The 19,212-nt window shown below is 44.3% G+C and overlaps 1 protein-coding gene across 1 annotated transcript; it reads right to left on the minus strand.

Moving 5' to 3' along the window:
• Positions 1-7,172: 7,172 nt before the first annotated feature.
• On the minus strand, positions 7,173-9,170 carry LOC109774088 (L-gulonolactone oxidase 2-like). Its single transcript, XM_020332807.4, has one exon. It carries the CDS (start codon positions 9,103-9,105, stop codon positions 7,339-7,341), a length of 1,767 nt encoding a protein of 588 aa, XP_020188396.1. The 5' UTR covers positions 9,106-9,170; the 3' UTR covers positions 7,173-7,338.
• Positions 9,171-19,212: the final 10,042 nt, after the last annotated feature.

The following is a 19,212-nucleotide window of genomic DNA, read 5'->3' on the forward strand; positions in this document are numbered from 1 at the left end:
ATTGACCGGAGACGTGTCTCGATCATGTCTACATAGTTCTCGAACCCGTAGGGTCCGCACGCTTAACGTTTCGATGACAGTTATATTATGAGTTTATATGTTTTGATGTACCGAAGGTTGTTCGGAGTCCCGGATGTGATCAAGGACATGACGAGGAGTCTCGAAATGGCCGAGACATGAAGATTGATATATTGGAAGCCTATATTTGGATATCAGAAGTGTTCCGGGTGAAATCGGGATTTTACCGGAGTACCGGAGGGGTTACCGAAACCCCCCGGGGGTTAATGGGCCATAGTGGGCCTTAGTAGAGAAGAGGAGAGGCGGCCAGGGCAGGGCCGCGCGCCCCTCCCCCTAGGCCGAATAGGACAAGGAGAGGGGGGCGGCGCCCCCCTTTCCTTCTTCTCCTCCACCTCTTTCCCCCTCCACTCCTAATCCAACAAGGAAAAGGGAGGGAGTCCTACTCCCGGTGGGAGTAGGACTCCTCCTGGCGCGCCCCCTCCTGCCCGGCCGCACCTCCCCCCTTGCTCCTTTATATACGGGGGCAGGGGGCACCCTAGAGATACAACAATTGATCGTTTGATCTTTTAGCCGTGTGCGGTGCCCCCTCCACCATAGTCCACCTCGATAATACTGTAGCGGTGCTTAGGCGAAGCCCTGCGTCGGTAGAACATCATCATCGTCACCACGCCGTCGTGCTGACGAAACTCTCCCTCAACACTCGGCTGGATCGGAGTTCGAGGGACGTCATCGGGCTGAACGTGTGCTGAACTCGGAGGTGCCGTGCGTTCGGTACTTGATCGGTCGGATCGTGAAGACGTACGACTACAACAACCGCGTTGTGCTAACACTTCCGTTTTCGATCTACGAGGGTACGTGGAAAACACTCTCCCCTCTCGTTGCTATGCATCACCATGATCTTGCGTGTGCGTAGGATTTTTTTTTGAAATTACTACGTTCCCCAACAATCACATCACAACATGCCCTGCAAAAACAAGTTAGACGTCCTCTACTTTGTTCCTGCAAGTTTTACGTGGCTGCTACGGGCTGAGCAAGAACCGTTTTTACCTACGCATCAAAACCACAACGATAGTTCGTCAAGTTAGTGCTGTTTTAACATTCTCAAGGACCGGGCGTAGCCACACTCGGTTCAACTAAAGTTGGAGAAACTGACACCCGCCAGCCACCTGTGTGCAAAGCACGTCGGTAGAACCAGTCTCGCGTAAGTGTACGCGTAATGTCGGTCCGGGCCGCTTCATCCAACAATACCGCCGAACCAAAGTATGACATGCTGGTAAGCAGTATGACTTATATCGCCCATAACTCACTTGTGTTCTACTCGTGCATATGACATCTACGCATAAAACCTGGCTCGGATGCCACTGTTGGGGAACGTAGTAATTTCAAAAAAATTCCTACGCACACGCAAGATCATGGTGATGCATAGCAATGAGAGGGGAGAGTGTTGTCCACGTACCCTCGTAGACTGAAAGCGGAAGCGTTAGCACAACGCGGTTGATGTAGTCGTACGTCTTCACGATCCGACCGATCAAGTACCGAACGCACGGCACCTTCGAGTTCAGCACACGTTCAGCCCGATGACGTCCCTCGAACTCCGATCCAGCCGAGTGTTGATGGAGAGTTTTGTCAGCACGACGGCGTGGTGACGATGATGATGTTCTACCGACGCAGGGGGCTTCGCCTAAGCACCGCTACAGTATTATCGAGGTGGACTATGGTGGAGGGGGGCACCGCACACGGCTAAAAGATCAATGATCAATTGTTGTGTCTCCAAGGGGTGCCCCCTCCCCGTATATAAAGGAGTGGAGGAGGGGGAGGGCCGGCCCTCTCTATGGCGCGCCCTGGGAGGAGTCCTACTCCCACCGGGAGTAGGATTCCCCCCTTCCAAGTAGTAGGAGTAGGAGTCAAGGAAAGGGAAGAAAGAAGAGAAGGAAGGAGGGGGCGCAGCCCCTCCCCCTTGTCCAATTCAGACTAGGCCTTGGGGGGCGCGCAACCTCTCCTCTCTCTTTCCCCTAAAGCCCAATAAGGCCCATATACTCCCCGGTGAATTCCCGTAACTCTCCGGTACTCCGAAAAATACCCGAATCACTCGGAACCTTTCCGATGTCCGAATATAGTCGTCCAATATAACGATCTTTACGTCTCGACCATTTCGAGACTCCTCGTCATGTCCCCGATCTCATCCGGGACTCCGAACTACTTTCGGTACATCAAAACACATAAACTCATAATATAACCGTCATCGAACTTTAAGCGTGCGGACCCTACGGGTTCGAGAACAATGTAAACATGACCGAGACACGTCTCCGGTCAATAACCAATAGCGGAACCTGGATGCTCATATTGGCTCCCACATATTCTACGAAGATCTTTATCGGTCAAACCGCATAACAACATACGTTGTTCCATTTGTCATCGGTATGTTACTTGCCCGAGATTCGATCGTCGGTATCTCAATACCTAGTTCAATCTCGTTACCGGCAAGTCTCTTTACTCGTTCCGTAATACATCATCTCACAACTAACTCATTAGTTACAATGCTTGCAAGGGTTATAGTGATGTGCATTACTGAGTGGGCCTAGAGATACCTCTCCGACAATCGGAGTGACAAATCCTAATCTCGAAATACGCCAACCCAACAAGTACCTTCGGAGACACCTGTAGAGCACCTTTATAATCACCCAGTTATGTTGTGACGTTTGGTAGCACACATTGTTCCTCCGGTAAACGGGAGTTCCATAATCTCATAGTCATTGGAACATGTATAAGTCATGAAGAAAGCAACAGCAACATACTAAACGATCAAGTGCTAAGCTAACGGAACGGGTCAAGTCAATCACATCATTCTCCTAATGATGTGATCCCGTTAATCAAATGACAACTCATGTCTATGGTTAGGAAACATAACCATCTTTAATTAACGAGCTAGTCAAGTAGAGGCATACTAGTGATACTCTGTTTGTCTATGTATTCACACATGTATTATGTTTCTAGTTAATACAATTCTAGCATGAATAATAAACATTTATCATGATATAAGGAAATTAATAATAACTTTATTATTGCCTCTAGGGCATATTTCCTTCAATCTCTTCGCCGAACTATGGCACCTATACAATTTACCATTGTATTGGGTGTGTTGGGGACACAAGAGACTCTTTGTTAGTTGGTTGCAGGGTTGTTTGAGTGAGACCATCTTCATCCTACGCCTCCCACGGATTGATAAACCTTAGGCCATCCACTTGAGGGAAATTTGCTACTGTCCTACAAACCTCTGCACTTGGAGGCCCAACAACGTCTGCAAGAAGAAAGTTGTGTAGTAGACATCAGTTAGCAACAATCAGCGTAGATAGTCAAACTTGTTAGTCGAGGACGAGCAAGGTTTAAGATTGGGGAGGTTGACGGCTCCATATTTTATGCATTTTTACAACTCATTTGTTGCACATTATCTCCATATACCAACTTATATCATGTCCCATTGAGCCAAATACATGTCCATAGGCATGATTTCTAGTTTTATCCTTTTCCCCATGAGCATTGCATAATCTTTATTCTTAGTTGTTTCTTTATTTTTCTTTGTCTTCGTGTGTTTTGCCGGTGATGAGTACTTCCCATGCACTTAGCACGATGAAAGGAGTACAAACGGTGGACATCGAGGAGTCCAGACTTAGCCATTTCGGAGATGGAAAAAGTCATTTATCCAAAGTTCTCCAAATCAGGATGTAAGACCATAAATGGATCGGCGTCGTTCATATGAATCCAATGTGCCCAAGAACTTCAACAAAAGTTGCCTCTCGGGTCGGGATTCTTCGTGGATTTCATCTCCGTTTGTTCCTACGACTTCCTTGGCCTTCAAGGGGTGTTTTGGGAGAGAATACGGCTCACCTAGAGCACTTCGATGAAAGGAGAGATGCTACATCAATAGAGGAGGCTATGGGAGAGCTCTTATATATACACCATCAACCCTAGCCGCCGCAATCGCTCGTCATTCATCATTCATCTCCACATCTAGTCACCGTCCACATCAAGAAATCATTGTTGCGACGAAGAGGGAGACTGAAGGGAGCCGCCGCTGGTGGGGCGCTGCCATAGGCCGTCGCCCCTGTGCCACCATCACCACCATCATCATCCGCCGCACCACCATCACCCGCCGCCGCGCTGCCATTACTACCATCAAAACCCTTCTTCCTCCTCCTACACAGTCTCCGTGATGGGTTGTAACAACTCTTGAAATCCCTTTTATGTGATGTTAATTGAGTAAGTGTTGGCTATGGGTCGGTCAATTAGTAGGTGGTTATTTGATATGTTATAGTCTTTTTATGTGTGTTGCTTATTTACCTCTGCGGTAATTTAGTGATTGGAGACGTTCAATCCATTGGTGTAGTTGGAGATGTTCAACTCTTAGGCCACACATGAAGTCTATAAATGGTTGTGCAAACCGATATACCTACGACATGACAGGTGCATACATCTTATAGAACTTAATACCTTCATCAGGTCCTCGTGACCTTAATATCTTTACGTTAGCCACTGCAGGTATGGGACAAGAAGTAGGACGATTGAGTTGTCTCAATATGGCGCATCTTGAGAGACAATGTTATGTGAGGGACTGCCCACCATCAGTAGATTGTCATATCCTATAAGGCAAGTACTGACTTGGCTACAACATGGCATAGTCATAAAGCTTAACTCCATTTTGCGCCCATACCGAACGAGATGCCATCAATCTCATCTAAACATCACATAATTCTCGTGGTTTATTTCATTTGTTTAGTTTACTATTTATTTTCTGTTCGTTCTAGTACTTAGTTATCTTTTTTACATTTCCCATAGCAACCTAGTTAAGCGAACTATTTCCAAACTCCGGTTTGGGTGTGAGTGTAGTTGCGCATACAATGCAGCTTCGGGGATTTTGGTACCATCCTTTGCACTCCCCGTGGGATCGACAAACCTTAATTATCATGAGATTGCTACATAGCCTGTGCACTTGCAGGCCATCAGGGACCCCCCGTAGTCTCGCCCATTATGAACAATGTCAAGGTCACCAAAATGCCAGTGGATGGTCGCATTGGCCTCAACCTCCTCTCTAAGAGGCGTTCCAGAGGCTGCTAGTCCCAGCTACACAACTCCGTCCCATGGGAACCTTCTAAGTTGTGAACCTCAGGTCCACCCAGCCTCTGGCTCAGGTTAGCCTGCCGGTCACCTGGCGGTCCTGATAACTTCCGCACAACATCACCTTTGATGTGGCTGATACCCCGTTGCCCTATAGTGGCATCCTGGGGTGCCCTGCCCTAGCAAAATTCATGGCCGCATCCCATTACGCTCACAGTGCTCTGAAAATTCTAGGGCCGTGGGACTTTACCACCATCAAATCTGATAGGAGGGGTGCCATCTACTGTGTGGAATAGTTGTACCAGATAGCTGCAGCGGTGGTCCCTGAGAATGACGACATCCTAGCAAGCTTAGGGCTCCTGGGAATGAGGACGCGCCAAGAACCTCTACTCAGCACTCGAGGAAAAGAAAGACAATCTCTGAAGACAACAAGCTGACCAAGACGATGCCACTGGGATACGATGGAAACCATCCCGTCACCATTGACGCCACCCTTTCTGCTAAATTGGAAAGTGCGCTCGTCACCTTCCTCCGAGGGAACTATGACGTGTTTGCTTGGGATCATCAGATCTCCTCGGGGTCCCTAGGGAGGTGACCGAGCACCACATGGCAGTGTGCCTTGGCGCTCGTTGTTACGCAGGAAGTGCGTTGGCAAGCTCTGGACGACAAGAGCTTATATGCTCCGAGGTCCGAAGGCTCAAGAAGGTTGGGTTTATCTGGGAAGTGCTCCACCCCACATGGCTGGCTAACCCTGTGGTGGTGCCCAAGGCCAAGTCATAAACCTTAAACCTAAACCATGAAAGATGATCTTGTTAAAACTTGGTAATACGTAATAGACTATCAACTTTTAATATTCGAAACTTGGTAAAATTGAAAAACTTATCAAAAATATATTCTAAATTGATCTTGTTCTAAAATACTCGTTGCAACGAACACGAATATGCAAACAAAACTTATTCGGACTTTCGGTTCAAAAGATACAGTAAATTCAAATTTGAAGATAAAATGAAAAAAAAACATGGCATGCAACTCTACCAAAACATGGCATGCATGGACCCCCAATGCGGTAATTAAGAATTAATGGCATAAACTAGTGCATCAATTTTAAAGCAAATAGGTGACCGTATGCATGCGTTCCCTGCACCTACCTGGCCCATGAATTCCGTACTGCTCTATGCTTATTATGATTGTATTTTGTTTTGGTTATTGTAGATAGAACTGCTCAGAATGGAAGCGCTTGTCATTATTTGATCACTTTGGCTATGTAAAATTATAAGATTTTTAGTGATAAAAGTACTTCTCTGATGCAGGTTATCGACAGATATGTCAGGACTCTTCGTTTATGGTCCTCTCTACAACGCGTGGAGAATCGAGACCTGTTTACGGAGGTGTGTACACGATTGAAGTCTAAACGAGGGATACTTTTACCCAATATGGGTAGCAGCATGATCTTAGGGTTGCTCCCCTATGCTTTAGGCATTATACGAACTCTACATGTCTCTTTGTATTTCGCCATTTTTAATTTTTATTTGTGTGGGAGGACCTTATTTGGCAGTGTGCATCTTAATTATGCAGAGGCCGGGTATGATTTTAAATCTTTTAAGTAATATAAAGCACCCCTTTTTGAAAAAGATGGAACTGCTCAAATTGTTGTCGATATGTCATACAGTGGAATGAGGCGATTGTCCCAAATGATTTCCCTACACATTTTACCTCGCTAGAGTCCCATGTTATGCAGTTTTACCTATTGGTTTGAGTGAAGCATTCTCCTCGAATTGGCAACTAGTGGTACTGTTTCCAGGATTGGGCTACCTTTCCATTGCCCGGAGGAGATAAGAACTGTCGTACATATGACAACTGAAATGCCATTATGAGCTGCCAGCGTAATTGTTTACATCCAGCAAATTTGGCTATCCTTGAGATTTGTCTGGTGCTTTGATGGAGACCAAAAAAGTTAGGCTCGCCCAAAACAAGTAACAATGGACCGAAGTTGTAGCCTTGCAGGTTGCCAACCAAACAGAGGCGTGACGCTTTTACCAATTTTTTTTTGCAAACTAAACTTTGAGTCGTCTCACAAACAAGCTGCCAAAACATGACTATTATTTAACTAATAGAGGGGTAAACCACAAATATAGTACATATGCTCGTACTTAAGAAAACAAATCACAATTTCACAAATAGTGGGAAACATGAGTGGTACCATCATTCCTAATAATCCTCCTCTGAGGAGCAAACTCTAGCCTTCTTGTAAACCTTCCCTAGCCGGCAGAAGTAGCCCTGCTCCGGTGCGCAGTGTGAGTCGTCGGAGCAGATGCAGAGTCCTTCAATGGCACAACGATTCTCGATGATGTTGGGAGTTCCGTTGATACCGAGCACCTGGTCGGTCCACTCACTCGAGAAGAGCCCGTCGGGGTCGTACCTGCTCTTTACCTTAAGGAACTTATCGGCTTTGGGGTACCTTGCGATAGCACCGTCGAAGGCGAAGTTGCGGTTCTTGCCCCAGTGCGGCAGACCGCCATACTTACCCAACGCCATCTGTTCGATCTCGTCCACCACATCGGCATGGGCGTGTGGCATGCCGTCGGTGCGGCTCCGGTAGAAGAGGATGTCGACATCGATAGAGTCCTCGTGCTTGCCGAGGTACGCGGAGGATGCCTTGACGTAGCGGAGGACCAGGCCCACCCTGCCGTCGAGGGCGCCACAGAATGCGTCCGGGTTGAGGTCCCGGAGGTTTAGCATGTCGGCTATGAACGCCGGCGCCTTGGAGAGCGCGACGCTGAAGCCGGAGTTGTACATGAAAGATCCCCGGATGCGCGGGTCCCAGGCGCAGGAGGAGAGGAGGGCATCCTCTGGGCCATCGATGCATGAGCCAGACGCCTGGATGCGGTGCTGGTACCCCACAATCGGGTACCCCGTGAAGGAGATGCCATCGTTCGTGAAGCCGAAGGCCGGCAGCTGTCTCGTGGCCCCCTCTTGCTCGGCCGCGCACCGGGCGATGTCGGTGCCGTTCTCCTGCAGTTGCTCCTCTATGGCTCTTCCGCCCACGAGCAGGGCGGTGGGGACGGAGCGGAAAAGGAACAAGCCGCCGACGCCATTGCCCGGTGCCGAGACGTCGACGCGGTCGTCCTCGCGATAGATGACCTTGTTGTGCTGCGGCTGCCATATCATGTCGGCGAACTCGTGGAGACGGCCCCACTCGGCCACCTGCGCCGTGAAGTCCGACTCGTTGCGCTCCACGAACGTCACCGACCGCTTGAACAGCGGTTGCAGGGCCAGAGTCACCTGGGAGACGACGCCGACGACCCCAAGGGAGACCTTGGCGGCGTCCAGGTCCGGGTGATCGGCGCCTAGCTCCCTCACCATGGCGAACCCATCGCACGCCGGCGCCGGCGTCACGATCCTCAGACCGACCACGTACTCGTGCACGGCGCCTCCCTTGCCCCACAGCCCGCTCCCGTGCGCACCCGTCGCGAGGAGCCCGCCGATGGTCAGGCCGTACCAGTACGGCGAGTGCGGCAAGGACAGGCCTGCTGCGGCGGCGGCCTGGATCAGGTCCCGGAGGACCATGCCGCTCTCCACCGTGATGAGCTGCCTCTCGGCGTCGATGGAAACCGTCCGGTTCAGCCGTGTGGTGCTTATGATCGTGCCCTCGCTGCCGCCGGGGCACGCCAGCTTGGGGCCGCTGTGCGAGTGCTTGGTGGCCACCTTCATCTTGCGTTTGGCCGACGCCGCGGCCGCTACGGCCGCGACCAGCTCCTGCTCGGTGCTCGGGTAGACGACGTTGGCCGCGTGGCAGATGGTGCGGTCCGTGAAGGAGCCGTACGTGTTGGTGACCGTGCAGTTGGACGTGCCATCCGTGCAGGTCACCGGGTCCGGTGGAGGGCTGCAGCCGGCGAGCTGGAGCAGGATCGCTACGAGGAGAACAGCAGCCAAGCTCTTCATTGCTCGTGTTTGTGCTTGCTCTCCTTGCGACATCGCTGACTTCTCGAATGAATGAGTGCCTGCACTACAGCTTGCTTGTATCTACACTAGACCTTAGATATAGACAGGTATATATACACAACCAGTTGTACACAACTTAAATCCTGCCTCTCCATTAGACATAGAGATCCCCGCTCCTCATGTGTAACTTCCTTAATCGAGTATATCTAGTACAGTATTATAGAACGAACGAACAGGTTCCAGCGTGAGTGAAGTCAGCAAAATTAACATAGAGATGAGCTTTGCATTTTTGTAGGAGTGACAAACAACTATAAGTGCAAAACGAAAACACTTTAGCTATACGTAAATTGGCTGACTTTTATGAGTATATTTGGGATATTGGGCGAGTGTAAATGTATACACGCAAATATTATAAAATGTGTTGTTTGTAAATTATACTAAAGTGCAAAAATTGCACTATTATATGCTTAGAGAGTGGGTTTTAACTTCTTGGTGTCCCTACACCCTCATGAAAAGTAAATTCAAAAAACAAAATCATAAAATCTGAAATTTTGTGATATCAAATATGCTCAAACTTTGTGTGTAGACAAAACATTCGAGGAGCTCTATCCAAGAAAAATATTTCACTGCTCAAAGTTTTGAGCATTGATTTTTGTTTCCCATGTGTGGAGCTAATCAGATGATATTTCTCGACGAAAATGTGTAATCACCTAAAACGTTTGAGCATATTTGTCGGTGACATGGGAACGGGCCCCTTGGCCTCCAGAGAATGTGCTGGCTTGACAGTCCGTCCGTTGGACGGGGCTTGCGTCTATAGCAAGCACTAGATACGTCGTTGGGCTTTCCCCCTCAAATGTATTCCGTCGTCTTGGTGCTCGGGCAGATGAGGATCCCGGGCGACCCAAAAAAGCATGGTGCTCGGGGCCCGTGGGTGACTATGACACACAACACCGCGTCCTCGGCGATCTTGTCTAGTCACTTCCTCTGACGGGACGTGCACATCAACAACACCCATACGCTCGATACAACTTTACCATGCCAGACCTTGTCCGCTGACGGTAGGCAACGTGCGCCTGGTAAGAAGGTATGTGGTGGCATCCTCCACAAGCGTTACCAACTATCTCTGTTCGGTTCATCATGTTTGGGGTACGAAGAAGGAGGGTCAACTTTAGCCCAAGGATATAAAAGGAGAGGAGATGGGTCATTTGAAGGGAGGTGGTAATAGCTAGCTGAAATTCGGCCCGATGGATATATAGGAAGAACACAAGGGTAGGAGGTAGGGTGTTACGCCTTGCCAGTGGCCTGAACCTGGATAACTTACTTTGTCATGTCATTTGGAGTGTTTTAACCCCTAGCCGAACAATATAGGAGTTGCACCGTAGCTCCGATATCAAAGATCACCCGTCGACAATATTTGATGTCACATAGTTTCAGATTTTTTTATTTTGTTCCCTATTTTTTTGAATTTACTATTCACGAGGGTGTAGGGACTTCCAAGGGCTACCACACATTTCTCACATGGTTATTCTGTGCATGTTACAAGAACTACATTTTCAGTGCGAAGTATCGCGCAATGTTTTTAAAGTTTTTTTCAAGTTCTTTCTTCTTGAAGGGCAATATCAATGCTACTTATCCATTCTTTTTAGATTTTTCTCTTCAGATTTTTCCTCTTTAAGGTTAATACTAATGGCACTTGATGACCCACAAGTATAGGGGATCTATCGTAGTCCTTTCGATAAGTAAGAGTGTCGATCCCAACGAGGAGCAGAAGGAAATGATAAGCGGTTTTCAGCAAGGTATTCTCTGCAAGCACTGAAATAATAGGTAACAGATAGTTTTGTGATAGGATAATTTGTAATGAGCAACCAGTAACAAAAGTAAATAAAGTGCAGCAAGGTGGCCCAATCCTTTTTGTAGCAAAGGACAAGCCTGGACAAACTCTTATATAGAGAAAAGCGCTCCCGAGGACACATGGGAATTATCGTCAAGCTAGTTTTCATCACGTTCAGATGATTCGCGTTCGGTACTTTGATAATTTGATATGTGGGTGGACCGGTGCTTGGGTGCTGCCCTTACTTGGACAAGCATCCCACTTATGATTAACCCCTATTGCAAGCATCCGCAACTACAAAAGAAGTATTAAGGTAAACCTAACCATAGCATGAAACAAGTGGATCCAAATCAGCCCCTTACGAAGCAACGCATAAACTAGGGTTTAAGCTTCTGTCACTCTAGCAACCCATCATCTACTTATTACTTCCCAATGCCTTCCTCTAGGCCCAAATAATGGTGAAGTGTCATGTAGTGGACGTTCACATAACACCACTAGAGGATAGACAACATACATCTCATCAAAATATCGAACGAATACCAAATTCACATGACTACTAATAGCAAGACTTCTCCCATGTCCTCAGGAACAAACGTAACTACTCACAAAGCATATTCATGTTCATAATCAGAGGGGTATTAATATGCATATAGGATCTGAACATATGATCTTCCACCAAATAAACCAACTAGCATCAACTACAAGGAGTAATCAACACTGCTAGCAACCTACAGGTACGAATCCCAGACTTGAACACAAGAATTGGATACAAGAGATGAACAAGGGTTTGAGAGGAGATGGTGCTGGTGAAGATGTTGATGGAGATTTCCCACTGCCGATGAGAGGAGCGTTGGTGATGACGATGGCGATGATTTCCCCCTCCCGGAGGGAAGTGTCCCCGGCAGAACAGCTCTGCCGGAGCCCTAGATTGGTTCCGCCTCATGGCGGCGGAGTCTCGTCCTGAAAGCTTGCTTATGATTTTTCTTCGGACTTAAGACTTCATATAGCAGAAGATGGCCACCGGAGGGCCAACAGGGGGCCCACGAGGCAGGGGGCGCGCCCAGGGGGGTAGGGCGCGCTCCCACCCTCGTGGACAGGTGGAGGCCCCCCTGACGTATTTCTTCCGCTCAGTATTTTTTATTATTTCCAAAAATAACTTTCGCGGAGTTTTAGGACTTTTGGAGTTGTGCAAAATAGGTCTCTAATATTTGCTCCTTTTCCAACCCAGAATTCCAGCTGCCGGCATTGTCCCTCCTTATGTAAACCTTGTAAAATAAGAGAGAATAGGCATAAGTATTGTGACATAATGTGTAATAATAGCCCATAATGCAATAAATATCGATATAAAAGCATGATGCAAAATGGACGTATCAACTCCCCCAAGCTTAGACCTCGCTTGTCCTCAAGCGAAAGCCGATAACGATAAATATGTCCACATGTTTAGAGGTAGAGGTGTCGATAAAATAAAATACGAACATGAGGGCATCATGATTATTCTCATGACAACAACATATATGGATATTGTCATATGATCTATTATGCTCAAGTAATAATCCATTCACAATGCAAAGTATGAATCAGAAACTTTATTGAGAACTAACAAAGTATAATCTCAGTCATTGAAGCAATTGCAATTTATCATAACATCACAAAGAGTCTATGTCAGAGCTTTCTAGCAAGTCCACATACTCAACTATCATTTAGTCTTTCATAATTGCTAACACTCACGCAATACTTGTGGTTACGGAATTTTAACCGGACACAGAGAAAGTTAGGGGCTTATAGTTTCGCCTCCCAACCTTTTACCTCAAGGGTAATGTCAACAATAATAGTTCATGCTAACCCACATCCAATTAGATATATATATATATATATATATATCAGGATCTTTCCAACATCCTGTGCTTGCCAAAGGATAAAATATAAAAAGGAAAGGTGAAGATCACCATGACTCTTGCATAAGGTAGAAGGTAATAATAAAAGATAGGCCCTTCGCAGAGGGAAGCAGAGGGTGCCATGCGCTTTCAAGGTTGGATGCACAAAATCTTAATGCGAAAGAACGTCACTTTATATTGCCACTTGTGATATGAACCTATATTTTGTAGTCTGTCACTTTTATTTCTTCCATATCACAAGATCGTATAAAGCTTATTTCCCCCACACCAATCAATCTTACATATTTAGAGAGCAATTTTTATTGCTTGCACCGATGACAACTTACTTGAAGGATCTTACTCAATCCATAGGTAGATATGGTGGACTCTCATGGCAAAACTGGTTTAAGGGTTTTTGGAAGCACAAGTAGTATCTCTACTTGGTGAAAAGAATTTGGCTAGCATGAGGGGGAAAGGCAAGCTGAACATGCTGGATGATCCATGACAATATACTTTATCTCAGATATAAGAGAACATAACCCATTACGTTGTCTTCCTTGTCCAACATCAACTCTTTAGCATGTCATATTTTAATGAGTGTTCCCAATCATAAAAGATGTCCAAGATAGTGTATTTATATGTGAAACCTCTCTTTCTTTATTACTTCCTATTAATTGCAACGATGACCAAAGCTATGTTTGCCAACTCCCAACAACTTTTAATCATCATACTCTTCCTATGTGAAGTCATTACTCTCCATAAGATCAATATGATATTTTTATTCCTTTTTATTCTTTTCTCTTTTCTTTTATTCACTCAAGATCATACCAAGATAATCAAGCCCTTGACTCAACACTAATCTTTATTATTTAGCTCACGGACTCGATTACACAGAGGGATCATAAAGCAAAACTCAAAACTAGATCATACCAAAACTTTTATTCTACTAGATCAAGATATTACTAAAAGGATCGAACTAAGAAAAATGGTAAAAATAGGAGTGTGTTGGTGATACGATACCGGGGCACCTCCCCCAAGCTTGGCAGTTGCCAAGGGGAGTGCCCATACCCATGTGATTATGTCTCCTTCTTAGGAGGTGATGGAGATGATGGTTTAGTTGATGGCGTAGGCTTCATCCTTAATTTGTGCTTGAGGACAGAATTTTGATCCCTCAGGTCATCAATCTCCTGCTCCAGGCTTAATATCTTTTTACATAGTTCCTGCTTGTTTTCTTGCAAGAGACGAAAAGGGATAAACTCGATCTTAAGTTTCTTTGCTCTATCAGGGAGGCTTGACTGTTTGAACTCCACATGCATGTCCCCAGGTTGAGGTAATGGGACTTCATCTTCATCTGAGCTCGTCTCCTCCCTCCTCTTGGGTTCATAGTCTTCTTCTTCTTCCGTAGTCCAACCACAATGCTCCACATCTCCATAGACCTTAGGATTTGCAAGGTAATCAGCCACATAGCTTTCTCCTTCAGAATCCTGGGACGACATGTCGCTCTAATCTGCAGCAGGACAGCTCGAAATGAAAACAGAGGATATTTGCGTGATACAGTGGTCAAAACCTTTGGGAGATTATATAATGAATTTTTACCGACCAAAATACGTATCGTGCAAGAAAACGGAGTCCGGAGAGCGCACGAGGTGCCCACGAGGTAGGGGGGCGCGCCTAGGGGTAGGGCGCGCCCTCCACCCTCGTGGAGGCCTCGTGTCCTTCCCGGGCTGCCTCTTATTTTTCTATTTTTCTAAATATTCCAAAACGGAGAAATATTGCCATTAGAACTGTTTTGGAGTCGGTTTACTTACCGTACCACATACCTATTCCTTTTCGGAGTCTGAAACATTCAGGAAAGTGTCCCTTATGTATTCCTCCGGGGTTACGGTTTCAATAACATTGGTTTCAACATTTATATGATTACCTGAGATATAATATTTAATTCTTTGACCGTCACCACCTTTGGATTTGTGCCTTCGAAGTTGTTGATTTTTATGGCACCGGAACGATTGACATCCTCGATAACGTAAGGGCCTTCCCATTTAGAGAGAAGTTTTCCTGCAAAAAATCTTAAACGAGAGTTGTATAGCAATACATAATCACCTACATTAAACTCACGCTTTTGTATCCTTTTGTCATGCCATCTTTTAACTTTTTCTTTAAACAACTTGGCATTTTCGTAGGCTTGGGTTCTCCATTCATCAAGTGAGCTAATGTCAAATAACCTCTTCTCACCGGCAAGTTTGAAATCATAGTTGAGCTCTTTAATAGCCCAATATGCCTTATGTTCTAGTTCGAGAAGTAAGTGACAAGCTTTTCCATAAACCATTTTATACGGAGACATACCCATAGGATTTTTGTATGCAGTTCTATAGGCCCATAATGCATCATCGAGTTTCTTGGACCAATTCTTTCTAGATCTATTAACAGTCTTTTGCAAAATCAATTTGAGCTCTCTATTACTCAATTCTACTTGACCACTAGACTGCGGGTGATAGGGAGATGCAATTCTATGATTAACATCATACTTAGCAAGCATTTTACGGAAAGCACCATGAATAAAATGTGAACCACCATTAGTCATTAAATATCTAGGGACTCCAAACCTCGGAAAAATAACTTCTTTAAGCATTTTAATAGAAGTGTTATGATCAGCACTACTAGTTGGAATAGCTTCTACCCACTTAGTAACGTAATCAACAGCAACTAAAATATGTGTATATCCATTAGAGGCAGGAAAAGGTCCCATATAATCAAAGCCCCAAACATCAAATGGTTCAATAACAAGTGAATAGTTCATAGGCATTTCTTGACGTCTAGTAATGTTACCAATTCTTTGACATTCATCACAAGATAAGACAAACTTACGGGCATCCTTGAAGAGAGTAGGCCAATAAAAACCGGATTGCAATACCTTATGTGCAGTTCTATCTCCAGCGTGGTGTCCTCCATAAGCTTCGGAGTGACACTTGCGTAGGATCTGTTCCTGTTCATGCTCAGGTACACAACGTCTAATAACACCATCTACTCCTTCTTTATAAAGATGTGGGTCATCCCAAAAGTAATGTCTCAAATCGTAGAAAAACTTTTTCTTTTGCTGGTATGTGAAACTAGGTGGTATAAATTTAGCAACGATGTAATTAGCATAATCAGCATACCATGGAGCAGTACGAGAAGCATTTATGACATTTAGTTGTTCACCCGGAAAGCTATCATCAATAGGTAGTGGGTCATCAAGAACATTCTCTAGCCTAGACAAGTTGTCTGCTACGGGCTTCTCAGCTCTCTTTCTATCAATAATATGCAAATCAAATTCTTGTAGCAAGAGAACCTATCTAATAAGTCTAGGTTTAGCATCTTTCTTTTCCATAAGATATTTAATAGCAGCATGATCCGTGTGAATAGTTACTTTAGAATCAACAATATAAGGTTTGAACTTATCACAAGCAAATACAACTGCTAAGAATTCTTTTTCAGTAGTAGCATAATTTCTCTGAGCATTGTCTAGAGTCTTACTAGCATATTGAATAACATTTAATTTCTTATCAACTCTTTGCCCTAGAACAGCACCTACAATATAATCACTAGCACCACACATAATTTCAAAAGGTAAATTCCTATCAGGTGGCTGAACAATAGGTGTAGAGATCAATGCTTTCTTAAGTATTTCAAATGCTTCTACACAATCATCATCAAAGACAAATGGTATATCTTTTTGTAATAAATTAGTCAGAGGCCGAGAAATTTTTGAGAAGTCCTTAATGAACCTCCTATAAAACCCGGCATGGCCGAGGAAACTTCTTATACCGTTGATGTCCTTGGGACATGGCATCTTTTCAATAGCATCAACCTTGGCTTTATCAACCTCAATACCTCTTTCAGAAACTTTATGCCCCAAGAAAATACCTTCATTAACCATAAAGTGGCACTTTGACCAATTCAAGACAAGATTATTTTCTTCACATCTTTGCAAAACTTGATCAAGGTTGCTCAAGCAATCATCAAAAGAGGATCCATAGACGGAAAAATCGTCCATGAAAACCTCACAAATCTTTTCACAAAAGTCAGAGAATATAGCCATCATGCATCTTTGAAAGGTAGAAGGTGCATTACATAAACCAAAAGGCATACGCCTATAAGCAAAAGTACCAAAAGGACAAGTAAAAGTAGTCTTTGATTGATCATCGGCTGACACAGGTATTTGAGAGAAACCAGAATAACCATCTAGAAAGCAAAAATGTGTATGTTTGGATAATCTTTATAGCATTTGATCGATAAAAGGCAAGGGGTAATGATCCTTTTTAGTAGCCTTATTTAATTTGTGGAAATCAATTACCATCCTATAACCTGTAATAATTCTTTGCGGGATCAATTCATCTTTATCATTAGGAACGACAGTAATACCTCCCTTCTTAGGGACACAATGGACAGGACTTACCCACTGACTATCAGCAACGAGATAAATTATACCTGCCTCAAGGAGCTTTAGTATTTCTTTTCTTACCACTTCTTTCATTTTAGGATTCAGCCGTCGTTGGTGATCTCGAACTGGTTTGGCATCTTTCTCCAAATTTATTTTATGTTGACATATAGTGGGACTAATGCCCTTAAGATCATCAAGAGTATATCCAATAGGAGCACGGTGCTTCTTCAGAGTTTTCAATAATCTCTCTTCTTCATGCTCTGAAAGGTTAGCACTAATAATAACAGGATATATCTTTTTCTCATCAAGATAAGCATATTTAAGAGTATCAGGTAACGGTGTGAGCTCAAACACGGGATCACCCTTGGGTGGAGAAGGATCCCCTAGGATTTCAATAGGCAAATTGTGTTTCAGGATGGGTTCCTGTTTAAAGAATACTTCATCTATTTCCCTTCTTTCATTCATAAACATATCATTTTCATGGTCTAGCAAATATTGTTCTAAAGGATCACTAGGAGGCACGGCAATAGAAGCAAGACCAACAATTTCATCTTTACTAGGCAATTCCTCTTCACGGTGTTGTCTACGAAATTTAGAGAAATTAAACTCATGAGACATATCACCCAAGCCAATAGTAACGACATCCTTTTCGCAGTCTATCCTAGCATTAACTGTGTTCAAGAAGGGTCTACCAAAAATAATGGGACAAAAGCTATCTTGTGGGGAACCAAGAACAAGAAAATCAGCAGGATATTTAGTTTTCCCACACAAGACTTCAACATCTCTAACAATTCCCATTGGTGAAATAGTATCTCTATTGGCAAGTTTAATTGTGACATCAATATCTTCTATCTTAGCAGGTGCAATATCATGCATAATTTCTTTGTATAAGTCAAAAGGTATTGCACTAGCACTAGCACCCATATCACATAAGCCATGATAACAATGATCTCCTATTTTAACAGAAATAACAGGCATGCCTACCACAGGTCTATGTTTATTTTTAGCACAAGGTTTAGCAATTCTAGCAGTTTCATCACAGAAATAAATAACATGCCCATCAATATTATCACCCAAGAGATCTTTTACAATAGCAATATTAGGTTCAACTTTAACTTGCTCAGGAGGTGTATAAGTTCTAATATTGCTTTTACGAACCACAGTTGAAGCTTTAGCATGATCTTTTATCCTAACAGGGAAAGGTGGTTTTTCAACATAAGCAGTAGGAACAATAGGATCATTATAAGTGATAGTCTTTTCTTCAACTTTAATAGGTGCAGCTACTTTTACTTCTATGGGAGGATGATATTTAAACCACTTCTCCTTAGGGAGATCAATATGGGCAGCAAAAGATTCACAAAAGGAAGCTACTATCTCAGAGTCAAGTCCATATTTAGTGCTAAATTTATGGAAAACATCGGTATCCATAAAAGATTTAACACAATCAAACTTAGGTGTCATACCTGACTCCTTACCTTCGTCGAGATCCCAATCTTCAGAGTTGCATTTAATTCTTTCCAATAAATCCCATTTGAATTCAATAGTCTTCATCATAAAAGAGCCATCACAAGAAGTATCGAGCATGGTGCGATTGTTATCAGAAAGTCGAGCATAAAAATTCTGCATTATTATTTCTCTTGGGAGCTCATTATTGGGGAATGAATATAACATTGATTTAAGCCTCCCCAAGCTTGAGTGATGCTTTCCCCTTCGCGAGGCCAAAAATTATATATATAATTCCAATCACAATGAACAAGATGCATAGGATAAAATTTCTGATGAAATTCCAATTTCAATCGTTTGTAGTTCCATGACCCCGTATCATCACATAGCCTATACCATGTCAATGCATCTCCCTTCAAAGATAAAGGGAAGACCTTCTTCTTAATAATATCACCGGGCACACCTGCAAGCTTAAATAATCCACAAACTTCATCCACATATATTAGGTGCTCATCAGGATGCTTTGTTCCATCTCCTGCAAAAGGATTAGCTAGCAGTTTTTCCAACATACC

Source organism: Aegilops tauschii, chromosome 1 (assembly GCF_002575655.3).
Source record: "Aegilops tauschii subsp. strangulata cultivar AL8/78 chromosome 1, Aet v6.0, whole genome shotgun sequence".
Classification (NCBI taxonomy): domain Eukaryota; kingdom Viridiplantae; phylum Streptophyta; class Magnoliopsida; order Poales; family Poaceae; genus Aegilops; species Aegilops tauschii.

Coding starts and splice junctions, on each gene's coding strand:
- LOC109774088 (XM_020332807.4), bottom strand. CDS start 9,105: ATGTCGCAAGGAGAGCAAGCACAAACACGAGCAATGAAGAGCTTGGCT.